Below are 27,556 nucleotides of genomic sequence, written 5' to 3' on the forward strand. Positions count from 1 at the left end.
CAGCCCACTTCCACATGCTTTACTATGGTTAGACAACTATGATCATCATAGTAGTCTTTCATTTAACAAATAATATGCCCCTACTTTCTGCCCTCATCAGAGCCACCAGGTCAGCTAACAAAAGCATACACAATAAAAGCACATCTTAAAAACGCTTACAACCAAACACACCATTCAAACAATCAAAACAAAGTTGAAATACACATACAATTCAGTACACATACATGAAAACAACATGTGACAAAACAAACAGTGCCACATGCCAGTGTGTATTCCTTTAACTCTTTAGTTCATGAGCTAATGTGGATTTTTCCCTGAGAGTTACGTATCCAAAGCTGAAATAAAAAACAACATATACCTTGAACCCTCTTTTGCCCATGAAGAGAAGAACATAAGGAGTAAAAGAAGAGCTTAAAGGGGTAACTGAGAGCTGAGGACAGACAGATTGATCTAGGAAGTCTCCTCTTACTAGTGAGTACTGTGACCCCTCTGCAATTGAATCCAGGATCGAGTCCAATTCATCCCCAAGAACACCTCCTTCAGTGAAGTCATCCACACTGTCAGAGCCTGACATAGACACAGTGTCTGTAGAAGGGAGCAGGGTAACAGCAGGCAGTGAAGTTGAAGGGCCTTTTGTTTCCAAGTCAGAAGATGAAAAAGCAGAGCCCTCACTCACAGGGACACTAGTGGCATTTGGAGAGCTGACATATTGGAGGCCCACAGAGCAGTCTGCAAAGTGAGGAAATGGGTCAGAGCTCAGTAAGGACACAGGCACAATCCAATCAAGTTACAAAATACAGACCCCAGAGAACTGTAGTCTTCAAAGAGTCTCTATGACAGGGGTAGTCAAACTGCGGCCCTCCAGATGCCCAGCATTTGCTGGCAGGGGCTCCTGGGAATTGTAGTCCATGGACATCTGGAGGGCCGCAGTTTGACTACCCCTGCTCTATGAGCTTCAAAATACAATTGCTTGTTTTTCACTGAACAGTTAACTGGCCAGCAGCTTACATTCTAAACTTACATTTCTAACATCTTCTTTTTGAGGCGTAGTTCACTCAAATGTTAGAGCATTCCTGGGACAGTGTGTCTTCTGGAAATAAAGGTATTCTTGTAGGGGATTCCATTGCCACAGTTTACTGCACAAGGAGCTTCATCCTGCACTAGTTCTTCTGCCCATCCACACAAATGAACGGCAAAATTGAAAAAGGACCAGTGGCATACTAAAGCCGGAACAATAGATATCTCAGAAGAAATGGAACCCCTCACACCTTTGCCCAACACTACTGCTTGCCACTGCAGCTATGCACTTTAGAGGCACACTAAGCACATAACCAGCTTTTTTGTTATCTCCCTTAGCTTTCCCAAGGTCAAAGCTGCTCAAATCATCAAGGGGAACAAAAATGGCCACAAACATAAAATTGTCACCTGTTTCAATGTCATCTACAGAGCCCAAGCCATTGGAAACGTTCTGTGGGAAGAAAGAAATGATTAGTCAATTCCATTTTGAAAAGATCTGGAACCTCCTAATGTTCCACCTGCTAGTTGCCTGGCTCTTGCATTAGCAGGCAAGGTTGCTAGGTGTTAAGTGGAACTGGGCTCCTACATCTTCAATAGCTGGAGATTTTGGCACCACCACGACCACTGTGCTTACTGTAGTTCTCCCTGTTTCCATCTATTGTCCATCCTGTCTTCAAGGCAGCAAATTATACTAATGTCCTATTTTCATAAACAAATAATTGAAACTTTAGGTTCTCCCAGGTTTGTAGCAAAGAGTTTGATGTGTATTTTTGGCCTCATTAACTGGGTTTTGCCAGTTAATCTGAAATGCAATGAATTTCCTTTCATCTTAGCATCAGAATACATGCAAAAAAATAACGAATTAACCCTTTAAATCAAAAGCAGATTAGTTCTAAAGTAGTTAAAATAGTCATATTCTTATCTTAGTCATTATCAATTTTCGTCACTTGCTTGAACAGGATTTAGGCACAATTAACAATATGAACTAGGGCCTTTGAGGACTGGTATCTCACAATAGTGAGAAAGTCCATTAAATTAATTAAGCTTTATAATTCTAGCCTCCATGTATAATAGGAATCCTTTTGTCCAAGACAGATGCAGAGACTTCCCAAAATATTATTTTATATTCATGTTTCGTGCAATGAGAATTTTTAAAAGATGAAAGGGTTATTAAGAAAATCGTGATTTCATGTTTTAAAAGTACATTTGTTATACATTAAGCCTAATAAATTGTGTATGCTCATTTCATATGGTACTTTGCTTGCATCAGATATATCATACTCAAAATTTAGCTTCATTTAAAAAAAACAAACCTTTCTGCTAACTCACGCCCAGCACAATTGCTTAGGATAGTTCAGTCCCTTAACCACCCTTGATGAAGGGCACCAACACAATAGTCAATCAGGTATCAGCTGTGAGGCATTTGCAAGTCATTTCACAGACAAAATCTTGACACTCTGCTATGACTTCCCTCCAGCCTTAGAGACAGAGAGTGAACTAGAGGCCCCTTGGCCATCTCTGGAGAGAACATGAGTAACTTCAGATGACTCTCGCTAGCTGAAGTAGACAGGATGCTAGCTGCAACGAGGCCAACCACAGGCCCTCTAGCCCCCTGCCCATTGTGGCTTCTAAAAACAACTGACATAAGAATTGGGGGGCCCCTCCAGGAAATAATCAGCCTCTCCCTCTCAACAGGAGAATTCCCAGAAGGGCTAAAAGAGGGAGCGGTACGCCTGTTGCTGAAAAAAAATCTTTGGACCCGTGGGAGTCCAACAACTACCGACCCATCTTGAACTTAGCGTTTCTGCCTCACGGGAGGGCAGTGTGTGTGTACATACACACACACACACATATATTATATATAATAAAAATAAAATATATAACATAATATAAACAAACATTCAGACATATTTCAAGCCAAATACTATAAAGTAATTGTAGCTATACATACTCTCATCACCAGAAGAAGAAGAGTTGGTTCTTATATGCCGCTTTTCTCTACCCAAAAGAGTCTCAAAGCGGCTTACAGTTGCCTTCCCATTCCTCTCCCCACAACAGACACCCTGTGAGGTGGGTGAGGCTGAGAGAGCCCTGATATCACTGCTCGGTCAGAACAGCTTTATCAGCTTTATCAGCACCATGGCGAGCCCAAGGTCACCCAGCTGGCTGCATGTGGGGGAGTGCAGAATCAAACCTGCCTTGCCAGATTAGAAGTCTACACTCCTGACCGCTACACCAAACTGGCTCTCTCACTAGTCTTCTCATTTTAAAATGACATCAGAAATTACATCAGAAGGTTTTTTTCTTTAACTTTAACAATGCACTATTCCACTAATGTATTCTTTTACATTTATTATTAAAAGAACAGAAAGTACACATTCTAAACTCTTTCTGCAATTTTATGTTAGTCTCCTAAACCTTAAAAGGGATCTGAAGAAAACATATGGCAACAGAATGTAGGCAAACAATATCTGCACTATTCAGATAGACTAAGCAATGCTGGGAAAGCCATTCCCTAGTTGACTTCTAAAAGGAAAACAGCTTGGAATCCTTGCCAAAAATTCCAACAGCAACACATTAAACAATATCTTAAGTTCAACTGCACAGTAATTTACATTCTTTAAAAAAGAAGAAAGTAGAGGAAGAAATAATTAAACAGGTTTCAGCTTCTAAAAAGTAGTTATCACCTAGAAATCCCCAGTTACTGTCACAGGCCTACCTGATTTGGTAAGGTGGAGGACATGCCATTGCTGAGGAGAGAGAATGTTTCCAATTCCTGCTGCAAGGAAGAGAGACAAAGTAGCAGACACTTAACAGAACAATGAGCCATGAGAAAATTGCCACACACAGTCACTTAATAGCCATGGCTTTGGGGGGACATGGTAACTCTACATTACACACAAATGTGCAATCTAGGAACTGCAGCAATCACTAGTTTCTCAGTGTTGTACATGTAGCACAAGACATGCTTATACAAGAGTCAGACGTAACAGTCTAATTTAGGAATTTCACCCTTTCTAAAGTAATTTGCGCATCACTAATAAAAGACTGTTACCTGAATTCAGTTATTAATAAATACACTTACAATAATTTTACAATAATACAATAATAATAAATACACATACAATAATTTTACTCAACTGAGAACCATCATAGTGTACTGGCTAGAGCAAATTGACCTGAAATCCACCACTAGATACAGACCACCAGCTACTATGGTGCACCATCAGGAGACCAGTGAATTTCCTGGGTTTGGTGCCTACCTAGGACTGCAAAAGCCGCCAGGATTATTGGCCAGCAAGCTATTTCAGATCAGTGGTGTATTGTGAAGATAAAATGTCATAACTCCAGTTAGGCTCCCCTGAGCTAACCAGTACAAATGCTATACCTGAGGCCTCTTGTATGCCTTCCGGACCCTTAATCCCAGTTTCTGTGCAAGTTCCTGGCCAAGTTGTGCCACACTTTCATCCTTTAAAAGGAGAACACTATTAATGACATTTTCTTCTGCAAAGACAGGGTTTCATTTGATTCTTATACAGCTTGGTAAGTCTCTCTTATTCTAAATTGCTAATGGGAAGTAAAACAGATGTCTTTATGATGAAAACAATATGAGGGAAGCAAATCAAAACTTTTGGCACAACAGCCTAGTTTCTCTAACCACAAGTAAAGGACGCTTGGAATTCTTGGCAAATGCTGACTTGCAGGTTGCCTAATACACTTCAAAATGGCCACTGAGATATCACAACACAGTCTCATTAGAGTTTGCACACTTCTCTTAAAGAAGTAGATAATGTCTCCATAATTTAGTTTCCCCCCGCAAACTCCAGTTTAATTTTTTGTTGATGTGGAACACACCTTCTGGTACGCCCCCTGAAACAGAAATGGTTATGAATGTGACATCCGTAGTCCTACCCCAGGAATCACATCAGAAGAGGCAGGGAGGCAGCTTGCTGAGGAGACTGATGCAGTGACTGCACTGAGCCTGGAGGCCCAGGCAGTGGCCATGCCACTGCTGCCCACTGCCTGTCTTCTGAGGCCAGTCAGGAGAATGGGGACGGCCTTGGAAGATGAGTGGCTGTGGTGGCGTAGCCAGCAGGGCTCAGTTCATCAGCTCCCTCGGTCATTATGTGGAATGCTTTATGGCCCAGTTTAGAATTAAATATATCTAATTCCAAACCAGACCACAGAATGTGGATTCATAAGTCTGCAAAATGGACCTATGGGCAGATATATGAGATGAAGCCAAGACAATCACTTAAAAAACATCACAAGTAATTGTTACCAAATACTGCAACACATTTGTCAAGCTTTTGTCTGCAAAAACAAAAGGCTGGAGACCATGATAATGACCATATTTTATGCTAGGAGTTTGAATCTGTATTTACAGAGGGAGCTTTATACTCACTCTAATATTAGTTATATCTTCTGCTTGATTTAAATATAAAGAAGGGCATTCTTCTGAGGTTTGAATAGATGCACAATTCCAAACTAGGTGAGACAAGGGACTTCACTCACTCACACTTTCTCTCTATTTATTTATTTATTATCGGATTTATATACTACCCCTCTTGGACAGACCATTTCGGGGCAGTTTACACAGTCTAACAACTCGATAAAACTAATTAAATTAACAATATAAAATTTAAGAATTTTAAAAATCACAATCAATCACTGTTGCATCAGCCATAAATCTATCATAATTTGTAGCCAACCAGATCTTAGTGAAGAAAAATGGGGGGGGGGGGGTTTGGAAGCAATTGTTGTTGCTTGAGTTCAAATTTTAAACTGCAGAAATACTAAACTGGGGATCTCAGTCATGCTCTCTTTTGACACTTCTCCTCTATAGCTCAGAGATTGCTTATGTGACTCAGAGTAAACCTTCCTCACCTTTTCTTTCCCAGTCCTAGCCCCACTTACCTGTTGCCAGTGGTGCCACCAAGAAAATTCCCCTTTTCAGTCCCCCAGCTCTACCTGAAAGGTGTGCACACTGGAAACACTTCTGAGGTTGCTGGTTAAGGGGAAGAAGGAAGTGGTGAGGTGTTTGCTCCACACTAGCAACAAGTAAGTGGGGGTAAGAAGGAGGATGAAATAGAAAGATGAAATCCAAGCTACAGGTCTTGGGGAAGACACCTTGGACATTTGTACTTGTATTTTGGCATAATGGTTTCACTTTCCAAAATCATGTCCTAATGCCTAACTGATGGAGGGAAGCACAACTCTACCTGAAAATCTCATCTCTGTAAAACTGCTCCCTTTTAAAAGTCTGCCTGGATAACTTTCACATTAAGTGAAACCAAATTTTCTATAGACCAGGAAAAGAGTGTGTGTAAAGGCCACATTGTCTTCTTTTGAAAGAAGAATTGGTTCTTATATGCTGCTTTTCTCTACCTAAAGGAGTCTCAAAGCAGCTTAAAATTGCCATCCCTTTCCTCTCCCCACAACAGACACCCTGTGTGAGGTAGGTGAGGCTGAGAGAGCTGTGATATTACTGCTCGGTCAGAACAACTTTATCAGTGATGTGACAAGCCCAAGGTCATCCAGCTGGTTGCATGTCGGGGAGCACAGAATCAAACCCACCTTGCCAGATTAGAAGTCTGCACTCCTAACCACTATACCAAGATTAGGAACAGTAATCTTGACTTCAAGAAGAAATATATTGTTTTCTTTTCTGGTAAGATATGGTAAAATATGCTTTGTCTTATATACTTCCTTCATAAGTACTGTACAGAATATTTGTATTTATATTTTTAGCTTCTACTCAAGGAAAAAATATAAATAAATACAATTATATATGTATATTCACATTTCCAGTTCTAAAGGGCTGGGGGGTTCATTTAAAAAGATACAACAAAATCTCATGTACAGGTGAGGGTGTTTAGCTGGATGCAAAGTGCTGAAAGCAATGGTGTACAGAGATATAAGGCAAGGGAGGGGGGCAGAATTTAGCTTCCCTTGCCCACACACTCCATTTTGGGTTAAAAATAGATCCTTTCTCCCTGCATCCCATGCCAACAGGAGGACACATGAGTAAATATATGCAGATAATTCTTGTCATACCTAGTTTAAACCTAAACTACAACTTACATGCGGGAGGGAGAGTAAACAACAGCTGTTACATTCATATGCTTCCTTGTGCCTCCCTAGCTCATTCAAGCAGCGGGCTTTCCGGAACAGCGCACGGATATTCTCCTTGTTAAATCCCAAAGCCTTGTCACAGTCTTCCAAAGCCTTCTCATACAGACCCTTTGGGGAGAGGAGACCATTATTATAATAAATAATTCTGCATGAGAGATATTTCCCAAATAATATGCTGCTTGTAGATAGAGTTTTTTTTTTGGGGGGGGGGGGACGGGAGAAAAAAGGTAGAGAGTCAGAGAGAGAAAGAAATATAGGTTATAAAGCACAGCCAAGCTGGAGATGGGATAGGTATCAGCAATTCTCCTTCAGGAACATAAATCATACACAAATGCTGAATAACAACAGCAGCATTATAGCACTTATAAAGATTTACAGTGTTTCATGCCCATTATCTTCCCAACCCCCCTAGAAGTCAGGTATTATCTCCGTATTGTGGCAGCACCACTAAGACTGAGAGTGCAGAGTTTATTGAGATTGACCATTAGTCTTACCTGCAAAAGGTCCTTCTCCCCAGAGGAAGACATCCTAGGATGGAAATCACACAAAGATGTCTTCCACCTCTGGGGAAGAACAACTAGTATGTTCAGGGAAAGATAGGGTAGGTAGTTTAATTGCTCAGCCATTACTCTGTGCCCACTCACATCACAATAAACACATGGTTTCCAGTGGAAAAGGCAAGTGGGAGAACACACCCGGGGCTACAGGAATCCATATCAGCCAATTGGTACACCAACAACCCATCAGCAGGGTGTCATATCCACCAGCCAGTGAGAGACTGGAAGGGCAGAAGAGAGCCTGGAAAGTAGATGGGGAAATAGGAAATTCTGTTCCCTATCCCATGAGACAGCTGGCATCATGTTAAAGTGTGGATCAAGCAGAGTCGTCTGAAACTCAACCCTGCAAAGACGGAGGTCCTGCGGTTGGGTAGGAAGGGACCATGTGAGGAAGCACGCCTGCCCACCCTGGACGGTGTGCAGCTCCTAGCGACTCACTCCGCCAGGAACCTGGGTGTGATTCTGGATGCTTCCCTTACAATGGAAGCCCAGGTCACAAAGGTAGCACAGCTGGCATTTTACCAACTCCGCCAAGCCAAACTGCTAGCGCCCTACCTGGAACCAGAGCACCTAGCCACAGTGATCCATGCTATGGTCAACTCTAGACTGGACTTCTGCAACTCGCTCTACGCAGGCCTACCCTTATCCTTGATCCGGAAACTACAACTGGTGCAGAACACCACAGCCAGGATTCTCACTAAGACATCATGGAGATCTCACATCCGGCCGATACTCAAAGAACTCAGCTGGCTCCCAGTTGAATTCTAGATTAAGCTTACGGTTTTGGTAATCACCTTTAAGGCCATACACAGTCTGGGCCCAAATTATCTGAGAGACCGCCTCCCTGCCTATACCCCCCAGAAGAGCTCTACGCTCCGCCAGTTCCAACTGGCTGCAGATCCCTGGCCCTAAAGATGCACGCTGGACCTCAACAAGGGCCAGGGCCTTTTCAGTCCTGGCCCCCACCTGGTGGAATGAGCTCCCCGAAGAGATCAGGGCCCTGCTGGAACTTCCACAATTCCACAGAGCCTGCAAAAAAGGAGCTCTTCCACCAGGCATTTGCTTGAGGCTGACTGACCCATAACATCTACAGGTGTCCCCCCCCCCAAAAAAAGCATCAATTGTTGAGTGATCCAAATGCACGTACTCACCATGGCAAAATAGCAGGCAGCCCGATTGACATGCAGCTTGCATAAGAGATCCACTGGAATAGTCACTTCGTCTGAAGCTGCATATTCAGCCACATTCAGGCCTTCTACATACTGCACCAGCGCCAGTTTGAAATCTTTCTCTCTGAACAAGTCATTGCCCTCTGCAAACAGGTTCCACACCAGCTTTTGCAAAAAGGCCTGTCAGGAGGATACAAACAAGAACAGGACACAAAACTTACAGGAGACTGGAACTTCTGCACGCTCACCCTTCCACTGTATCCCTGCTGCAGAGCTCTAGAAGCATCACCCTGTTTCCCACACATTCAAAGGAGAATACACACACAGTATAGGTAACTAACTGCCTATACATTTTGTGACCTGAAAATTGAAGGAAACAGGCATTCCTTAACCAACCTTTTCTCCCCTGGCACAATGCCATTATTTATGCATTTAGCATATTTTTAAGCCATCTCTTCAGAGGCCACCTAGCAGCTTACAATTAAGCAAGAGGGAGAGTATTTTCTAGGGTGACACCTTGGCTTTGGAACACCTTCCCCCTTCACCTGGCATCTATTTTACTTTCTTCTAGGTGACAGGCTAAAACATAATTTTACATTGCCTTTTAAATAGGGACTTTATCGTCTGATTTTTTAATGGGCAGTGTTTAATGGCCTTTTAATACTTACAACTAAGGCATTCCTTGGACTTATGGTTAAAAGTTGGAGAGCAACCACTGGCAAAGAGTTTTAGAGCAAACTACTGTGGATCCTCTCAACTGCTGGACTCCAATGAGGGGTCCCAACAGCACAGTAGCGGCTTATTACATGAGCTGGGTCAAGGCTATTTAAATCCCTATTCATGTTTCCCCATAACAAAATTCACATATTTACTCTGGACACTGAAAACTGGTCCCCACATAAAGCAAAAGGTCTTCAGCTAAACAGAGACTCATTGATTCTGACCGGAGCATAATTAGGCTAATGCTGAGGATGTAGGCAAGGTCTTCCACATCAAAATATACTAGTCCAGACATGACCGGAAATGATTTCCCTTTCCACCCAAGCACTAATCAGTATAAACTACCCAGTAAAAAGAACAGCACATATTGATAATATAATACCATTTAGCACTTTCAGAGAACAAGTCTTATATTACCTCATAATCTTCCTGGCTGAGGGGTAATGTGGATCTAGAAAGAGATGAAGAGTTTTGAGAAAATCAGAATTATGCAGGTACATGTGATGCAGTCTAAATGTGCACACTGTAGGATCCATAATATATGCAGGGGAGCAACTCCAAATTGCTTAATATAAACTTAAAATGTCCCTTAGAGCTTGCTGGACTACTATTACACCGTGTCCAGATGCTTGCTTCTAAAAAGGAGCTCCCAGCAAGCATCTAAGCAACTTTATTCATTACCTCAGTGTAGTAGATTGTGTTGCCTTTTTGGTTACCTCCTACTGCTGTGGATTGTAGAGATATAACAGTGGTGACACAAATACTAAGCTTAGGCTTATACACACACCAGAATATGACCTTTCTACAGAAATCCATATTATTTGGTTAAATATGAATCATTTACATTTCTTTTAACTTTCAAGAAGTGATCAGAGTTCGCCTGATTTTAGCCACAGGATAATAAATGTCCTCCATCATAGCCAATGAGCTATGATACAATTAGTCACTGGCTACTGAACATATCACTTCCACACCCTCCAAGTGATTACAACTTTAACTAAAAGAAAAATAATGAATGGGAATGCTTGAACTCCTCTGTCACCAAATAGTAAAGATCAGTTGTGTGGATGACAATGATCAGCGAATACCCTGCATGTAAAGAGGTTGGTATCAATAATAGACAGTGTGTTTTAATTTTTTTAATTTTCTCAAGAGTATGCTTGATGCATTAATGAAAACAGAAACATCTGTTCCCAAAGCAGGTTCACTTACTGGATAAACTGAAGCCCCTTCTCTATTTCTTCTTTTCGTTTTTGCCTCTCCATTACAGTTACTGCGGAGGGAGAAAGAATATATTAAATCTTTACAATCTGGCAAGTTTGAAAACCGTTGTGACTACTCCAGACCCACCTTTTAGATGTAGGATCCACCTTTAACAGCAACACATGACACTAATTTTTTACAAGTCTATCTATCTCCATTTAACTCTCCCTCCTTTTAAAGATTGTTGAAAAACTTTTTTAAAGCAAACAAAACCCACTTAGGAAACAGCCAGAGCAACCCTCCTTAGGTTAGGATGTGATTTTATTTTTACCCAACCTTCCTCTGGGGATATGGCTCCTCACCCCATTTACCCCAACTAGAACTCTATGCAATAGGTCAAAGAGCTTCAGTGGGCAGTGAGTTGCTGAAATGGGCATTAAGGGTTGATCCGGAAAGTACGTAGGAAATCAGTACATAGGAAATTGGGATCTAAAAAATAATTTTAATATTTAGAAGCAGTCAGGAAGGCTGACTGGATGACAATCACAAAGTCATGTATCTCATACTAGCCTCAAAGGCTGTTCCTAAGAACGGGCTTTGAAAGGGCCTCTTCCCTTGGCCTCTGGCCAGGCAGTTTAAGGTGGCTTTGGGCCGCAGCTCACAGTCAGATCAAGTGGGGCAGGCAGGGGCTGGCCAGCTTGTTAGCAGGCCCAGGACAGAGCTCCTTAGCAGGCAGTCAGCAGACCTGGAGGCCCTCGTTAGCAGGCCCTCCACCACAACCCTCTGCCCAGGGCCCTCGTCCCTTACCTGCTGCTGGCTCCATGCACTGAGGTGCATCTGAGAGCAAAGAGGCTAGAGTCCAGGGATAGAGGGCGGGAGCTGCAGGGGCAGGGCCAGTCAGGGTGCAGCCAACTTTGCTGGCTGCACCCTGATTGGCCCCATTCCAACTTGGACAGCCGGACACGTCCCACCCCCCAGGCTGTTTCACAAATATATAGAGGAACCATGGATAATGATTTGTCCTTCCCCCTCCCCCTGCACATTGGGAGCAAGAGAAAATATCTACTGTACATCTTCTTAGACCAGACTTTTTCAATCTTTTGATCATGGACAAACCCTGAAATGAATGTTCAGGCTCCGAGGACCCCCAGAAGTGATACCAGCTGGCCATGCCTCCCAGTCATTTCCCCCACAAGTGACATGTCACCAGAAGTGCTATCATCACTCACACTCTCCCCCCCTCCTGGCCTTTACTACTACCATGGCAGCTCTGCCTCATGTAGGCTGGAAAGAAGGAACTGAGAAGACAGTTTGGACCCCACCCCTTGATTTTTACACCCATGCCATAGCCACCAAGCCCTCCGAGCAGAGGCAGTCAGATCCCTAGCTTGTGGCCAAGTCCATTAAGGCAGGAGGGGAAAGGTAATGGACACCTGGGGATCTGCAGACATCTGGTTGGGAAACCCTGTCTTAGACACTTTTCTCAATATGATATACTGAAGCAGTTTATCCTAATAGTACATGTAGCACATGCTATGGTCTCCACGTTTCCAGGGAACCCTCAGTGCTGTACTCTTATGTTTAGGTTATTTTCTTCTTTTTTATGCTAAGGAAATTTAAGTTCAGAATGATACCAGTAAATGTTTTCAGCAAAGTGAAGTTGTCAGTTGCTTTCAAAGTTGCAACTATTCCTGGGAAGAGTGCCTTGATATTACTTGTGCAGCACAAGTAACAATGCCATTTGTGCTCTGCTAAGGCCCCACTATTTAATCCTTAAACTGGCTTTGCTGCTACAGGTCCTGTGAATGATTAACCCAGGCTTGTTGATATAGGTTCCCAAAGGAGAATTAGAACTTGCCCAGGAGGGGCAAGTACTGATCCCAAACCTAATGTTTGTTGTTTTTACTGATGTAACAGGTAGAATGCTTACCTGCCCCTTTAACTAATTGTCTGTGTCTATTGTGTATTGAGTCTGCCATGAAAACGCTAGAGGGCGTCACCCCAAGGGTCAGACATGACTCAGTGCTTGCACAGGGGATAACTTTACCTTTACCTTATTGTGAGCCAAACAGATCAGATTAGGTCATTTTTACAGAGGCAAAGTATAAGAGGCAATGTTTTTTGAAGTTCTTGCATGGAAACCCAATGCACTGTAAGCATCTTTAAAAAATTTTAAATGTGACTTTTCAGAAATGAATCATAAATTGTGCTATAAAAGTAAAAAAATGAAGCTGCAGCATAAAAAACCACAATCCAGTATCACCTCCTGCAGTAAAAGTCAACTAGGAAAACAGCTTCTCCATCTTAGAGAATTGTAAGAGACAGACATGAATTAAGCCATATTTACTTGTCAAGTCCTGGAAGGTTCAATGAGTACATAAATTGAAGCTGCTAGTGAAATTCCTTGGGCAGAGAGGTCTTAGGTCACCTCAATGATGTCCCACCTACCATCAGTCATAAATGTCTGAATGGGCCTAGAGCAGGCTTTCGCAACCAGCGTTTCATGAAATCCTAGGGTTTCTTGACGGCCTTGGAAGGGTTTCCCAAAGAGGTGGGAGATAATTAATTTGTAATATTTGTTAAACATTTATCGGGTGATATGGCCGACACACACACACACCCCTCCCAAAATGACCAGATTGGCCTGGAGAGGGTGGAAAGGGGAGGGCTCTCAGGTGAACATGTGCACAAGGAGAGCATTTCTTTGAGCATTCTGCAGCACCCTGCAAAACTGATCACCACCAAGCAACAGATTTTATAATCAAACCTTTGAGACAGCAGGGAGTTGTGTACATGTCTCTATGCTTCCCAACTATATTCTGCATGACTGCACTACTTCTGGGTAGATTCAAATGAGTAGCCGTGTTGGTCTGAAGTAGCACAATAAAATCAGAGTCCAGTAACACCTTTAAGACCAACAAAGATTTAATCAAGGTGTGAGCTTTCGAGTGCAAGCACCCTTCGTCAGACTATGATCTTCTTACATGACAGGGAATATATAGCAAAAATCAGTTCTGTTACATCTGTGTCACAACCAGGTACAGCCAATGATAATCCTTTGTCAAAACAGCCAATGAATCCCCTAGAATTCAGTGTACTTTACAAAGAGAAACCAAAGAGAGATCAAAGGCTATCACCTCTCCATATGTTGCTTGCTCCATACAACTGGGAGACATTCCTCCCAGGGAATTGCTGGTCACTTCCCAAGGACAGGGAGTCAAACTCAAACTTCTGGGGTTTCTCAAAGCCCGAATTCTATTTCAGGGGGTTCTCAATGGTAAAAAAGTTGAGAAAGGATGGCCTAGAGAGAAGTTATTTGGAAATGTACATGTACCTCATCAGTACAGGTGGAGCCCACAATAAAGCAGCTCTCCAGGGCTTCTAGTAAAAGCTAATCTCCATTCCTGGAAAAATGGCACTTGGAGCATTTCTCTTATCAGAAGAATTTAAGTCCTTCACTCTCATTTTTGGGAGGAAGCATTTTTTATTCTACCTGGTGTTTAGGATTTAACAGGAAGAATTTTTGTATCATTGTGTTGTTTTTTGCTTTATTAAAAATTAAAGTGTTATATAATGTTACACTTATTAAAACTTGTACATAAATTGTTTTGGGAATGCTTGTGTGTAAAAGCCAGAACAAAATATGCTAAATAATAAGATCACTCAGAATGTGTGTGAGATTTTATTTATTTATAATTGAATATGTATGACTGCTGCTCCCAAGATTGGCTTGCCATGGTTTACAATTTCAATATACAATCCATACAATAACAATTAAAAAAAACATTTAAAAAACTCAAACAAAGCTATGACGATACACAATTTAAATTTATATCCCACACAAGCTTTGGGTGGACCAAAGACAACCAATGGAAAATTGGGATGATGTCACTGGAGACCTGTCGAGTCAGGCCAGTCTAATACTAGCCCCGGCCCTAAGGGGAGAGGGGAGCCCAATCTTAATGCTCTGTATAGAGAAAAGACTCCTTTTTAAACCTCATTGATACACTGGTCCCAGCTGCCTTCTACTGTGCACAAAAAGGAATTTCCTTCAACAGTTGTTTATCATTTCCAGGCATCTTCTGTCCTAGCCACTACCTGTCGGAATGACCTCCCAGAGCACATCCGGGCCCTGATGGAACAGAGTACATTTTCACAGGGCCTGTAAAATGGATCTCTTCCACCAGGCGTTTGGGTAGGGCCAGTGAATTAGATAACATCTACTGGGACTCCCCATTAAAGCCACCTCCAGATTGCAATCTTGTTCTAAGAGAACTGAACAATATAATACCTGCCTGGTTGATACTGACACGGTTACACAATTTCATTTTAGTTTAAATTTTATTTTATGTTTTTAATTAATAAAGTCATTATGTTTACATGTTATACATCACCCTGAGCCAATGCACTGGGAGGGTAACGTAGAAATCAAATAAATAATAATATTTATAAACATTAAATGTTGTACACAACTATGGGGGAGGAAATTTCACATCAATGGAGAATGGGTTATGCTACATCACAATTCTCTTTCTGAAAACACAACACTGGCCCATTAACCAATATCACCTGCATCTGACAATTTCACAAATATGGGACCCTCCTAACTATCATTACTTCTGGCTTTTTCTGTTCTACTGTGTGTACAACTAACCTTCTACAGTATCTCTCCCCACATGCCTTCTTGTTATGCAGTTCTTCCTTTTCTGCACCTTAGTCTATCTGCATAATCTTCAACTTTCAATGTCTACAGAATATTTTCCTTTACCAAATGCACACCAACCAGTGTCAGGAACAACTGCTGCAAACATGATTGAATTCTATTCAGCAAAAGAATACCGAAGCCACAGGAAGTCAAAGTCATCTTGACAGACTACAAAAATTCTACGAGTCTCAGGTTATGTTTAAAAGAAACACAGAAGAATAAAAGCTTAAAACTGCAACGGTAAAGGAATTCTATGTGCTTAGAATATGCAGAGAATTATTACTGCTTATTAAATCTTGTAAAAGGCATACCTATCTCAGAATCTGAGATAGGTATGCCCCCTGGGATGTTAGTAATATAACATCTGGGGTCAGTAATATAAATGGGATTAGTACAAGGAATCATCTAATTGGAAACCAGCACTGATTATGAAGAAAGCAGACTCTCTTTCCAGACATTTTAGAGATGGAAACACAAAAAACACAACACTGTGCTGCTCATTTGCTTTACATAAATATTCAAGTACAGCTTAGCCATGGTCATCCAGCTCAGTAGTGGTGCCTTGAGCTGCAAACCCTAATTTAAAATTATTCTTAATGACACTCATGTCTCCAAATCCCCAAATATTTACAAGTACTGTTCAGACCCTTGCAAGATGCAGTGTGAAGGGAATGGATGAGTTTGTTCCAGAAGCAAAATCTTAACGAGTTTGCATTTCCCTGCTCTTCGTCCACCTAGTCTTCATTATATGCTCGTTTTAACTGTCAAATTAACACAACAGGCACAGAACATGGATTACTGTAGCCCGTTTGTGTACATTGGCTATTTTCCTTTTCTCACATTTGCATTTCCTGCCCTGCTCCATCCTAAGGTTTCTCTGACCTTGCCCTCATTAACGCCCCAATAGAAACAACTTCTGTTTTAATTTAACTTAAAGCAAATCGACCTTTCGCCACCACCAGCTCAAGGCCTCCAATCCCCGGCCTCGCTTAGCACAGGCCACCAGCATCACAAGTACATCAATGGCGGAAACAGGCAGGAGAGCGCCGGCTGCCTCTAGAAGCCACAATTTCCCTACGTGCACCGAGTGCAACCACATAAACTGTCTAGGGTGCTTTCAGGCAGAAAATCCCACAAAAGCTTAATTTTTCCCCCCATTTCACCCTATTCGCACGATGACTTTTTCAAGTCCGATTATAAAACGATTCTTTAGCAAACCAAGCCTCCCCTCATCCGAGATAAGTGTTTATTTAAGGTCTTTTTATGGCAATTGGACATCGCAAAAAGGAAGGGGGGGGGGCTCAAAAACAGAGACGCTACATAGCGGCAAGTTCCCTTCACTCCGGGATCGCCATTAGCGGCCAAATGCTGCCATATAGCCCCCCCCTCCCGCCCACCCACCAAAGGGGGCCCCGGGGTGGGAAGGATAATCTGGACGAATTCGTTACAAACTACACCGACGACATTTCTGGGTCTTGTATACCATATTTATTGCGGGCTGGTGTGAATAACTGCGCTTAGTCAATATGTCCTCTACTCCTCTGCAAACCCATGCAGCATTTCTTCGGAGGTATTGCTCAAATCTCCATCCACCCTTTTACAGAAAAATAACAAAATTGTAAGCAACTCACCTCAAATTAGGTATTCTCCCTATACTAAAATCAATTCTCCTTGATAAATGGTATGATATTACTAGAGATATTATTAGAGTATTATTACTGTTAGTAATAATACTAATAATTGTTATTTAATTACGGAAGGCAGCATTCTGTTGCTAGAGCTGCTGCCCCTGCAGCTCCCTCCATGTGCCTCTTGGTCTTTTTTACTTTCATTTCCAGGTCTCTGTAGCTCTGCTTCGCCAGTCAGGCAAAATGCTTCCTTGTGATCCCTCCAGGTCCTAAAGCCTATTGGTTTATGCTCTTTACCCCCTCCCCCAAACTTCAGTTATTACCAGAAAGTAAATCGATTACTTGGAATGTATAATATTAAGTGGGCAAAGGAAACAAAAATCAGTAACATCCAGGGTCAGTCTAAGACAATAAACCACAAATTGGAGTAAGTATTATTTCTCAGCATGACAAGTATATAGGGGGCATATTCCCAGTCCAATAAATTTACTTCCATAGCCCCCAAATCCCGATTTAATTTGTGCTGCAATCCCATGCATGGTTATTTGTGAATAAAACTCAGAGTTTAGTAGGATTTACTTCTGCAGATATTTGTTGTGCTGCAAATACATATACAAAAAGTTTATCCAACCATCTTCATGTGGTATTTTCCCACATTTGTTTTCCTAATTATTTTTATGAACAGGGGACCCAAAAGGATCTGCAGAGGACATATCATTTCCCCCCTCCCACAATTTCCTCTTTCCCTTCCCTGAAAGCATCAATAACCTCCGCTTTTGCCTGCTTCCCTTTCTTCTTCCCATCCATCAGCAAGCCTTTACATACCTGTCTTCCCACCCCCTGGCAGCCTCCACCAGGGAAACCTCTGGTCCAGTTGAGCAGTATTATCCACAAGGGCTGGGGCCCTGAGGCCAGTGGTGTGCCAGGATGCCTACAAGGACTTGCAGGGGAGACTGAACTTTCTCAGTTTCCTTTCCCCACACTATTACCTCTTTCTGTCTCCCTGACAAACCGCATATTATCCCCTTTCCCTGGTTCCTTTTCTCCTTCCCACCCATCTACCCACCAACCAACCTTTAATCTGCCTCCCAATATTTTGCTATATTTGTGATTTATTTACTTCAGTTATACCCCACCTTCCACCCTCCCCAATGTAGACTCCAAACAACTTATAGCATTATCTTCCAGTTTATTTTATCCTCACAACAACCCTGTGAGGTAGGTTAGGCTGAGAATGCATAACTAACTCAAAGTCACTCAGGGAGCATCCAGGACAAAGTGGTGATTCAAACCAGGGTCTCCCAGATCCTTATCTGAAACTCTGCAGCACACTGACTTTTCTGAGGGGGCTGCTGTTGCACAGTAGACAATAGCCACTGCTAGGTAAATCATGCAAGTCGTGTAGTATCAAGTCTCCTAGTGGTTGCTTCCCAGCCTGGCCCTGGTAAGCCCTTCCTCAAAGGCCAAAAGCAACCCCAGAAAGGACCCTGCCTTCTACTTATAGAAACCAACTGTGGAAATGTGGCAACACATCTAGTTGGCTAGCAACCCTCACAATGACCACTGCATTTCTTAAAGCTGCAGTCACTGTTTCTACGATTTGGGGGAGAGGTTAAGCCCCCAATGCAATTGTTTAAGATTTCAGATTCTGTCTGTTCATGTCTCTAGTACCTGGATTGAGATATATTATTGATAATCATGATGTTACTAATCTGCAGCTGGCATTGAAAGGCTTTGTGCAATCTATACCTTTTCACAAAGAATGAATTAAAAACAGTGCCTTTGGAGGTGGCAAATCCAGTTGAAGGATTCCTGGATATTTGGGGGTGAAGCTTAGGAAGAGGGGGGGGGAGAGGAGGAATCTCAGTGTGGTATAATTCTATAGAAGCAATTATTTTCTCCCTTCTGTTCCAAGGAATCTCCAGGCAGTACCTGGAGGCTGGAAAATATATTTCTGCCTCATGTGCTGTGCTGATAAACTTAAGTCTGCAAAGGCTCTTGTAAGTAACCTGCCTATGCTGAGCATCTGAGGGCACCTATACATTTTTCCAGATATTTTTTTTCATATTAGAGGGAAATTCCTACAGCATAAGTCTAAGCATGTCTACTCAGAAGTAAATATCACTGAGTTAAACTCATCCTGAAGTACAGGAAAACTTTCCGAATCTAGACCTCACAATGTTAGCTATTCCAGTAAGAAACGGCAAAACCTTTTATTTCTTCCTGTAAGCGGCCGTGACTTAGGAAGAGAGAGAAAAATAATGCAAGTAAATTACTGGTGTCGTCGGGAAAGGGTTGGACCATGATCAACGATGTCAATATGAGGGGCTACTATCAGGAGATGGCTGGCACTTCACAAGGGACAGAAAAAGTATTTTTGGGAGAACCCTTGCACACCTGGTGAAAAGATGCTTTAAACTAAATCCTAAAGGGGGAGTGAGATGAAAATTCAGAACCTGGTGTGATGGCAAAAACTGAAGATGAGAAGATTGGAAATCTACAGGGCACAGCACATAAGGAGGGAACTACTAACTTTTACAAGGAAGTTCAAAAAACAAAACCATGGGGCACATAAAGGATGGATTACAAAGTCTCTACACTAATGCACAAAGTATGGGAAACAAGCAGGAGGAACTAGTAGTCCTAATAGAGGAAGGGGACTATGACCTAATAGGAATCACAGAAACTCGGTGGGATAATGCTTACAACTGGAATTCTAGAATTTTGGGGTACAATCTATTCAAAAGGGACAGACAAGTAAAGGGGGAAGGTGTAGCAATATATGTTAAGAATCTGTATACTTGTGAAGAAATATACCGTAGGTACCTGAGCATGAAAGTTCAGTTAAGTGTATTTGGGAAAATATACACACACTTGATCTTAGCCAAAAGGCCAAGAAGCGATATTTGGGAAAATATAAAAGGAGTAGGAAATGAGAACAGTATTACCATAGGGGTCTGCTATAGACCATCAAGCCAGTCAGGGGACTTGGGTGAGATATTCCTGGACCAGATTACAAAATTGTCAAAGAGGGGTGAAACAGTGGTCATGAGTGACTTCAATTACCGAAATATCTGTTGGAAGACCTGCTAAAAATGCAAACTCCATTAATTTCTTGACCTGTCTTGCTGACAGCTTCATTTCCCAGCAGGGGAGAGAGAAGGAGGGCCAGCGCATGGAAGGGAAGCAATTGAGCTGTTCTGTGCATCCCTCTTTGAGGGGAAAGACATCCCAGGCTCAGAAACCAGTAGAGGAGTGAAGGGGGGGAAAGGTGCCACCATTACTGCCCAAAGTCACAATGGCCGTGGAGATGGGAGGCAGAGTATGTATGTGTGGGGGAGGGTGGAGGGACACCGAGCTCCCTTCTTCTTTTTCTCAACCCATGAAAGGAACAGTATCATAGGAGAAAAGCACCCTTTGGATTTTCAGAAACAGCCTCTCTTTCATTCCTTCTGCTCAGCCCTGCCACTTCTGTAGGACGTGCAGGAGGGCATGAGAACTGATGGTAGGGGATCTGGGACAGCCAGGTTCAGACTCCCCTCCCTTCCCGAGCCAAGACCCTGTTGTCTGGGGTCACTCATCATGGACCACTTCCCAGGGTTATTGTTGATGAAGATGGAGTAGTGGAGGGGGAGTGTGCTACCTCAAGATCCTCAAGGGTAGGACAGGGAAAAAGAGGAAACAGAGCAAGAGACAAATTATAGCCATGCTTGGCTGCTGAAGATGGGCATATGGGGTGTGTGCCAATTTATGTATATAATGCAGCCAGGAGGTCCTAGGATTGTCTGGCTTCCAGGCAAGAGACATTCAGAGGTGGTTTGCCATTTCCTGCCCCCACATCACAACCCTGGTATTCCTTGGAGGTCACCATTCCAAGTACTAGCTAAGGCCAACCCTGCGTAGCTTCCAAAATCTGACAGGATTGGAGTTGCCTGGGTTATTCAGGTCAATAGTTTACTAGCAAGAAAGATGACTAATCTCCTGAACGTGCTATATATACCCCAAATTACTACTTTGTATGGAAATATAATATCCAAAACTACTAATTTGTATGGAAATATAAAATAGCCCTTCTTGGAAATAAAACAACACATATGATTACATTCACTTATTGGGGCTTTTGTGGGTTCTGCAGTAAATCAGTTTCTTTCACTCTTAGGAATCAATTGCTTTGGTTTGTATTTTGAGTAAAAATAATACCATTGATTGGGTTGGCCTGCTATTTATAAAAGTTTATATCACTGGTACTTAGCATTACATTTTATGGCACAAATGGCCAAACAAAATAACTTGTATGTCAGGCTTGACCCTCATAACAAATGAGTTTGACACCTCTGCTTTAGGGTATGCTATAAATAATCATCACTTGACAAGATTCAGCATTATTTGCTCACAAATCTATAGTTTTAAATATGTACAAGACAACCACGTCACAAATACACAATGAAGTCCTACCTCACAGTAAGGGAAATGCAACCAATATATATTAGCAGACTGGCTCTGACCTGGATGGGCCAGGCTAGCCTTACCTTATCTTAGAAGCTAAGCAGGGTCAGTCCTGCTGAGTACTTGGATGGGAAACTACCAAGAAAGTCCAGGATGACTGCATTGAGGCAGGCAATGTCTAACCACCTGTTTGTCTCTTGCTTTGAAAACTCTAGGGGTGTCTCCATAAGTCAGTTGTTACTTGACACACTTTCCACCACCACTTTTGGCAGAATATACTGTTTCGTTACATGAATTATCATAGTGATATACTAAGACAATTACTGAGTCACGGGGCTATTAAAAGTCCTACCTCTATACTGAGGTAGGACTTTTGCTGTTATACTGTGTATGAAAAAATACAATAAAACTACAATGTCAGAGTCAATGAAGCAAGCTTTCATAGTGCCTTTATAAGCAAGAATTATAGTTAGAAAAGTATAAAATGACAAACTCCTTGGAAAAAGGGAGAGAGGATGTGTGACAAGTACTATCCTCATCTCTCCTTGCCCCTTATAAAAGGTTGCCTATCTCACCCCTATTTTAGATCCTACTTTATGTAGGTTTACAAAGTGGCCTCCCAGAAGAGTTCATCTACCTTTAACAGCAGTATGTGAAGAAAACTTTCAGTAAAAGCAGCTTTTAGTACATCTCTATAAAAGAAGTATCTTTAGCTTTTTAATTTTTGTATTATGTCAAAGTTACAGGTGCAGGAACTGGTAACTTAAATGTTAGGATCCCATGAGGCCTTCATCCTCACTCTAATCAGCATCAACTTTTGGTAGATATCCTGTATTTTTTCTGTGATGACTCTTATACTTTTCTTAACTTAAGGGAAGAAATATAAAAAGTGCAAGGCTCTCTGAGATGCAGCAATGAAAACCTGCTGAATTTCCATCAGACACGCCGCCGTTAAGGCAAAGTTGCTTGGGGGGGGGGGGAAGAAAAATTAAAAGCCCAGGGTTGCCAACCTCCAAGTGGGGCCTAGACCTGCGATCCCTGTGTTCCTTGAACTCCCTCTTTCCCCAGCTCCACCAAATCTCCAGGAATTTCATCACCTACAATGACAACCCTAGTTTACAAGCGTCAACACTACTACACAACACTCACAACCACGTCTCCATCTCCTAGCCACAAATGTGACGAACAGCGATATTTCTTAACGGAGTCCAACCCCACGCCCAAAAAATCTTTCACAGAAAACTACAACTCCCACAATGCGGCTCAGCTCTAGACGCGAAATTGTGATCGTCCATCTCCGGTGACTGAACTGCCACGGCCTACATTGCCTCGGAGCGGTTGGGAGGCGCGGGTGAAGGGACACAAAGCGCCTGCGCAGCCACAGGAGACGGAGGGACTGAGGAGCGAATCACAACGCCGGAAACAAAACTGCCGGCTTTCAAATCCTCCGCCTCCCGTAGCGCCATCATCCTCGGCAGTTGTGGCGGCGGCAAGTAGTTGCAGCGTGACAGGCGGCACTCGGACCCCGCGGCAGGTAAGCGAGCGGCCGGGCGGGGGTGTTGTCTCGCCCAGTCCGTGGCCCCATAGCGACATGGGCACCGGGGGGGGGGGGGCGCCGCCCGCCGGGCTTAACGCGTGCGAGTCTCCGCCCTGGGGAAAGCGGCGCTTCCCCTCCCCGCCCGCATCACGTGTAGCCGCCTCGGCGTTCCTGCCGCTGCACACGTGCCTGGGGGAAATGCTCCCTCGGGAACACGAGAAGCTACCTGAGGAGACCTGCCCACGCTAGGTCTCTTCCCTGGACCAGGTGATCCCTTTTGGCCGGCGGATGCGGGTGCCTGTTAGGAGTGCAGGATTGTGTAATTTCGGGTTGCGTATGTGGAATGCTTTCATCACACAGAGAGGATCCCGGGTGGGCTCCTCTACCGCTGTTTCCCATCACTGCTTGGCTTAAGAACACACTACGGAGGTAGCTGTAAGAAAAAGAAAGGGAAGACCTGCTTAAAAAAAAAAAAGACTTAAGTGTACCCAGTTTGGCCAAAAAAAGAGACATGACATACGAAAATAAGGATTGTGTCTAGCAAACTAAATCTAAGCGACTGACAGTAACGCTGGCATGCCAGCAAAGGAAAAAAAAGCTATTAAAAAACAACAACAACACCAAGGACCCTTTGATGCTTGCCTTGTGGCAGTGACAGTCATGCTGTCAGTGTTGCAGTGAGTTTTGTGGTTTGTTTATAGATTAATGAATGCATTAACTTGGCAGATGGCAAGACACATACAGTGCTACACACTGCAGAAGAAGGACAAGTCAGTGGAAAGAGTCCAGAAGTCCTGGTATCCTGTTATCTAAGTGTGTTACCTTACATTGCACCGCACAGGTGAAAATGAGATCAAATTAAAACAGTAAATTATACTGTTGTAGTGGGTGTAGACAACTTCTAATTGTTGATGAATTAGCCAAGCAGGGTGAATCTGTGTAATGTACCTACACTTGTCAGGAGGAGCTAGTGTGGTTAGAACATGTAATGAAACTCCCTGGGTGACCTCTCTCTGCTTAACTCTGTCCCACAGGGCTGTGAGGCTAGAATTGAGGAAGGGAGACACCTGCTTACTGCCTTGAGCTCCCTAGATGAGGAAGAGGATAAAATTTTACTCAGTAAGGAAATACTTTGCCAGTTCATCAGTAATTGGTAGTGGTCCATGCTGACTGGATCTTCTCTTTTGAATGGATATTTTCCATGTGAAATGAAGCATCTGTGTCATGGGATGTTGGGCCCTCTGGAGTCTCTTTGCAATATTTTCATGGACTTTTCTGCTGTTCATAGCTAAAGTATAATATATCTGCCAAAGTAATGTAACTTTTATGCATCTGATTTGGCTTGTAAGTACTTATGACACAGTTAAGCAGTCTTTAAGAGAGCATTACAGAGGCTCAGTGTTGGTTGCAGCAGACTAACATGGCGTCTCTTGTAGAATCTCAGTGCCAACTACCTATATTTTGTGACATGTTTGCGTTCAAACAAAATGGCAAGCATCATTTGTTGCTAACATGCTAGAAATAAATCATTTATGATGACAATAAGGTCATGTCTTTTGTTTACTTTGTAAGCTGCGTCATGCTTATGAGAAGAGACAGGCATAGATGTGGACTTTCTGGGGAAACTTTTCAGATTCAGACTTAAATAATTTAAATATTATCAATAGAAGGCAAATACACTGTGTAAAAGCCTGGACCATGTATAAACCCTGACGTTTATCCATGCTTCATAACTCATTTGTAGCCCATCATATATGACTGGACTGCAGCACACAGCCCATATTCATGAGTTTGGGGCAGACAATTTTCCATGGGAGAAATATGGTAAAAGAAGACCTATTTGTGATGGTGTTTGTTTTGGAAAATTTTATGCCCTACATCACTGGAGACAGGATATATAAGTGTTATAAAATAACTGCAGTTTAAATATACCTGAATTTGCTGTGATCTAGAGCAGTGGTCCCCAACCCCTGGTCTTTGGATCAATCAGTACTGGGCCGCAGCACCTCCTTGTCTTCCTCCCTGGCTGCTGCCTCGGGGGCTGCCCTGCCACTCTGCCGCTGGCTCACCTTTGGTGTTCTCCAGCCGCCGCCATGGCTGGGGCTCCCTCCTCGGCATGGCACTGCACAGCTGCTGCTGTCAGTGCCCCCCAGTGGGTGGCGGGAAGTCAGGAGCACCGGCAGGAAAGCAAGTAGAGCAGGGGCTCTGGCAGCGGCGGCAACGTCCCTCGGCAAAAGACTACCCTCCCCGGACCTCAGTAAAATTGTCAAGCGTTGACCGGTCCCCAGTGAGAAAAAGGTTAGGGACCACTGATCTAGAGCATAGCTCTCATATAAACACAGGTAGTTGCATTGTACCGAGTCACTTCTCCAGGGTCTCTGGGAAAGGTCTTTTCTAGCTCAGTTGAGTGAAATAATCACATTTATTTGTTTTTATCTCATCCTCCTCCTGAAAAGCAAAGTCCAAGATGGTGACTTGTAATAAAAAAAGCATACCAGTGAACAGCATCCACAATCTCAGTTGACATCAATCACTTGAAATGTCTGGGCTTGAAACTGGGACATTTTATATGCGAAGTCTGCTGTTCAGCCCCTCTTCTTGACTCAAACATTGTGTCCGCTAATACAGCTTTTATGCATGAAGACCAAACAGGCTGCTTTCCTTGGTCAATTAATAAAATATGTTTTCTCATCTTTAAGGTGCCATTGGATTTCTAATTTTACTTCCAAACTAATGGAAGCTTTGCATAGCCAATCCCCTTCTGCCTGTTAAATATGTACTCCTGTTCTTCCTTTTCCCTTTTGAATGTCTGTTCCTGGCATAAAAGAAATACTTATTTTTATCTTGTGTAATTGCACGTAGAGAAATTCAGTCAGTTCACTTTTTCATTTAAGAGCCCTCTCATGAGAAAGGATTGAGAACCTTAATTAGGGGTTGAGAGTATACTATTCTCACTATGGTTTTTTGAGGGGGGGGGTTATATTATATTCTTACCATGCTTGCTGGTTCAGATTGTCCAAACCTTAAGAGAGATGGTTGGTGAAATATATAAAGTAGGATATTTTTTCTGTTCATTTCCTTATCCTCACAAAAATGCTTAACATTTTTCATGCTAATCTATTCCCTTTTTATCTTCCAATTCTAACTTAAATGTTTAGAAACTTTTCCCGTGATATTTTATGTAATGCAGGGGCTATAACAACATAAATCCTACATGGGACAACATTTTCTTAACATACCTTTTTAAAATGTGTTACCATATGATGTGGACTCTTGAAAGCACTGAATCTTGTACAATCACTAGAAAATGTAATAACCTGTGATATAGACAGTGAAATATATTCAGGGCTTGCAAACACTTTATTGGGGGGAAAGCATTCTGACTTCAGTCTTCCTCCTGACAAATGTATTGAGGAACTGGTTATTATATTTGAGAGCTTTACTGTATTTGTTAGTATGCCCTAGTTCATTGCTGTCAAATATTGAAGAGGAAGAGCTGCACAAGGTTTTCTGTAGTCTCTAGTATGTCCCTCACTACTTCTTCCACACTCTATGGTTTGGCCTTTTTCCAGATCAAGGAAATATCGCAAGGAGGGTCTGACCTCACAAATGAGGTTGCTGTATGCCAGGGGGAGTCAAACTGCGGCCCTCCAGATGTCCATGGACTACAATTCCCATGAGCCGCTGCCAGCAAATGCTGGCAGGGGCTCATGGGAGGGCCGCAGTTTGAGTACCCCTGCTGTATGCCTTAGCTTCAGGTCCTAATTTATTTCTTCTAGATTTGTAATGTTGAGTGGTGTATAGTGTGGTATAGCATGAAGTTTGGTATTTTCAGGAGAGTTCCTTGGATATTTTCCCCTCCAGTTTTATTAGCATCTGGCTCAGTTGGAGAATCGGCGTGTATGGGTGGGAAAATGGGAGGGAGCGAGGAACAGGGCATTTGTTGGAAAATCTAACACAGCAAAAATAACATAGCAGAAATGATGCAATACAGACATGTGTGTTTAGCGTCTAATAAAAACTTTATTACATAGGGTTACATGGGGGAAGAAAGAGGAGGTGAAGCCTGTATTATTTTTTTATTTGCCACTGGAGTATGCTTGGGTTTTAATACTTTAAATTTGGTCTTTGTAACCTGCCACGAGACAATCCTTGATAGTGGCAGGTAATAAATCTATAAATAATATAATATAATAATAAATGGAAGGGGGGAAAATAGCAGAACAGATTTCAACAGATGCTATGTGGATGTTACTAATTTTTAAGTATGAAAGGTATGTGGCCCTGAGGTTCTGCTGAATAGCAAATTGGACCAACCAGCTGACTTGGATTTGACACTTGCCCTAGCTTATCCTCTGTCTCTTGCCAGCAGTCCATTCTCAGAATGTGCTGACACTCTGAGTGCAAAGCTAAGCCATTTTATTTATGTGGAACATCAT

The 27,556-nt window shown here is 42.6% G+C and overlaps 2 protein-coding genes across 4 annotated transcripts in view; one reads left to right on the forward strand and one right to left on the reverse strand.

The window, feature by feature from the left end:
- The window catches only part of ZC3H7B (zinc finger CCCH-type containing 7B), a 53,087-nt gene extending 35,740 nt beyond the window's left edge, over window positions 1-17,347 (reverse strand). The window contains exons 1-9 of one of the 2 annotated variants that reach the window (XM_077339380.1): window positions 17,138-17,347; window positions 10,811-10,871; window positions 10,016-10,049; window positions 8,861-9,058; window positions 7,102-7,260; window positions 4,406-4,486; window positions 3,737-3,793; window positions 1,426-1,468; window positions 470-729 (exon numbers count right to left, since the gene is read on the reverse strand). In XM_077339380.1, coding sequence (XP_077195495.1) covers window positions 470-729; window positions 1,426-1,468; window positions 3,737-3,793; window positions 4,406-4,486; window positions 7,102-7,260; window positions 8,861-9,058; window positions 10,016-10,049; window positions 10,811-10,863 — 885 coding nt within the window. In that variant the 5' untranslated portion in view covers window positions 10,864-10,871; window positions 17,138-17,347. Of the gene's footprint in view, window positions 1-469; window positions 730-1,425; window positions 1,469-3,736; window positions 3,797-4,405; window positions 4,487-7,101; window positions 7,261-8,860; window positions 9,059-10,015; window positions 10,050-10,810; window positions 10,872-17,137 lie in introns of both variants that reach the window. The other variant, XM_077339379.1, reaches the window with a different exon arrangement.
- Window positions 17,348-22,890: 5,543 nt separating this feature from the next.
- RANGAP1 (Ran GTPase activating protein 1) overlaps window positions 22,891-27,556 on the forward strand; it is a 30,895-nt gene continuing 26,229 nt past the window's right edge. The window contains exon 1 of one of the 2 annotated variants that reach the window (XM_077339384.1): window positions 22,891-23,114. The gene's annotated coding sequence lies outside the window, so the exon portion shown is untranslated. Of the gene's footprint in view, window positions 23,115-23,285; window positions 23,385-27,556 lie in introns of those variants that run through there. The other variant, XM_077339385.1, reaches the window with a different exon arrangement.

The sequence above is a fragment of the Paroedura picta genome, chromosome 5, assembly GCF_049243985.1.
Source record: "Paroedura picta isolate Pp20150507F chromosome 5, Ppicta_v3.0, whole genome shotgun sequence".
In the NCBI taxonomy this organism is placed as follows: domain Eukaryota; kingdom Metazoa; phylum Chordata; class Lepidosauria; order Squamata; family Gekkonidae; genus Paroedura; species Paroedura picta.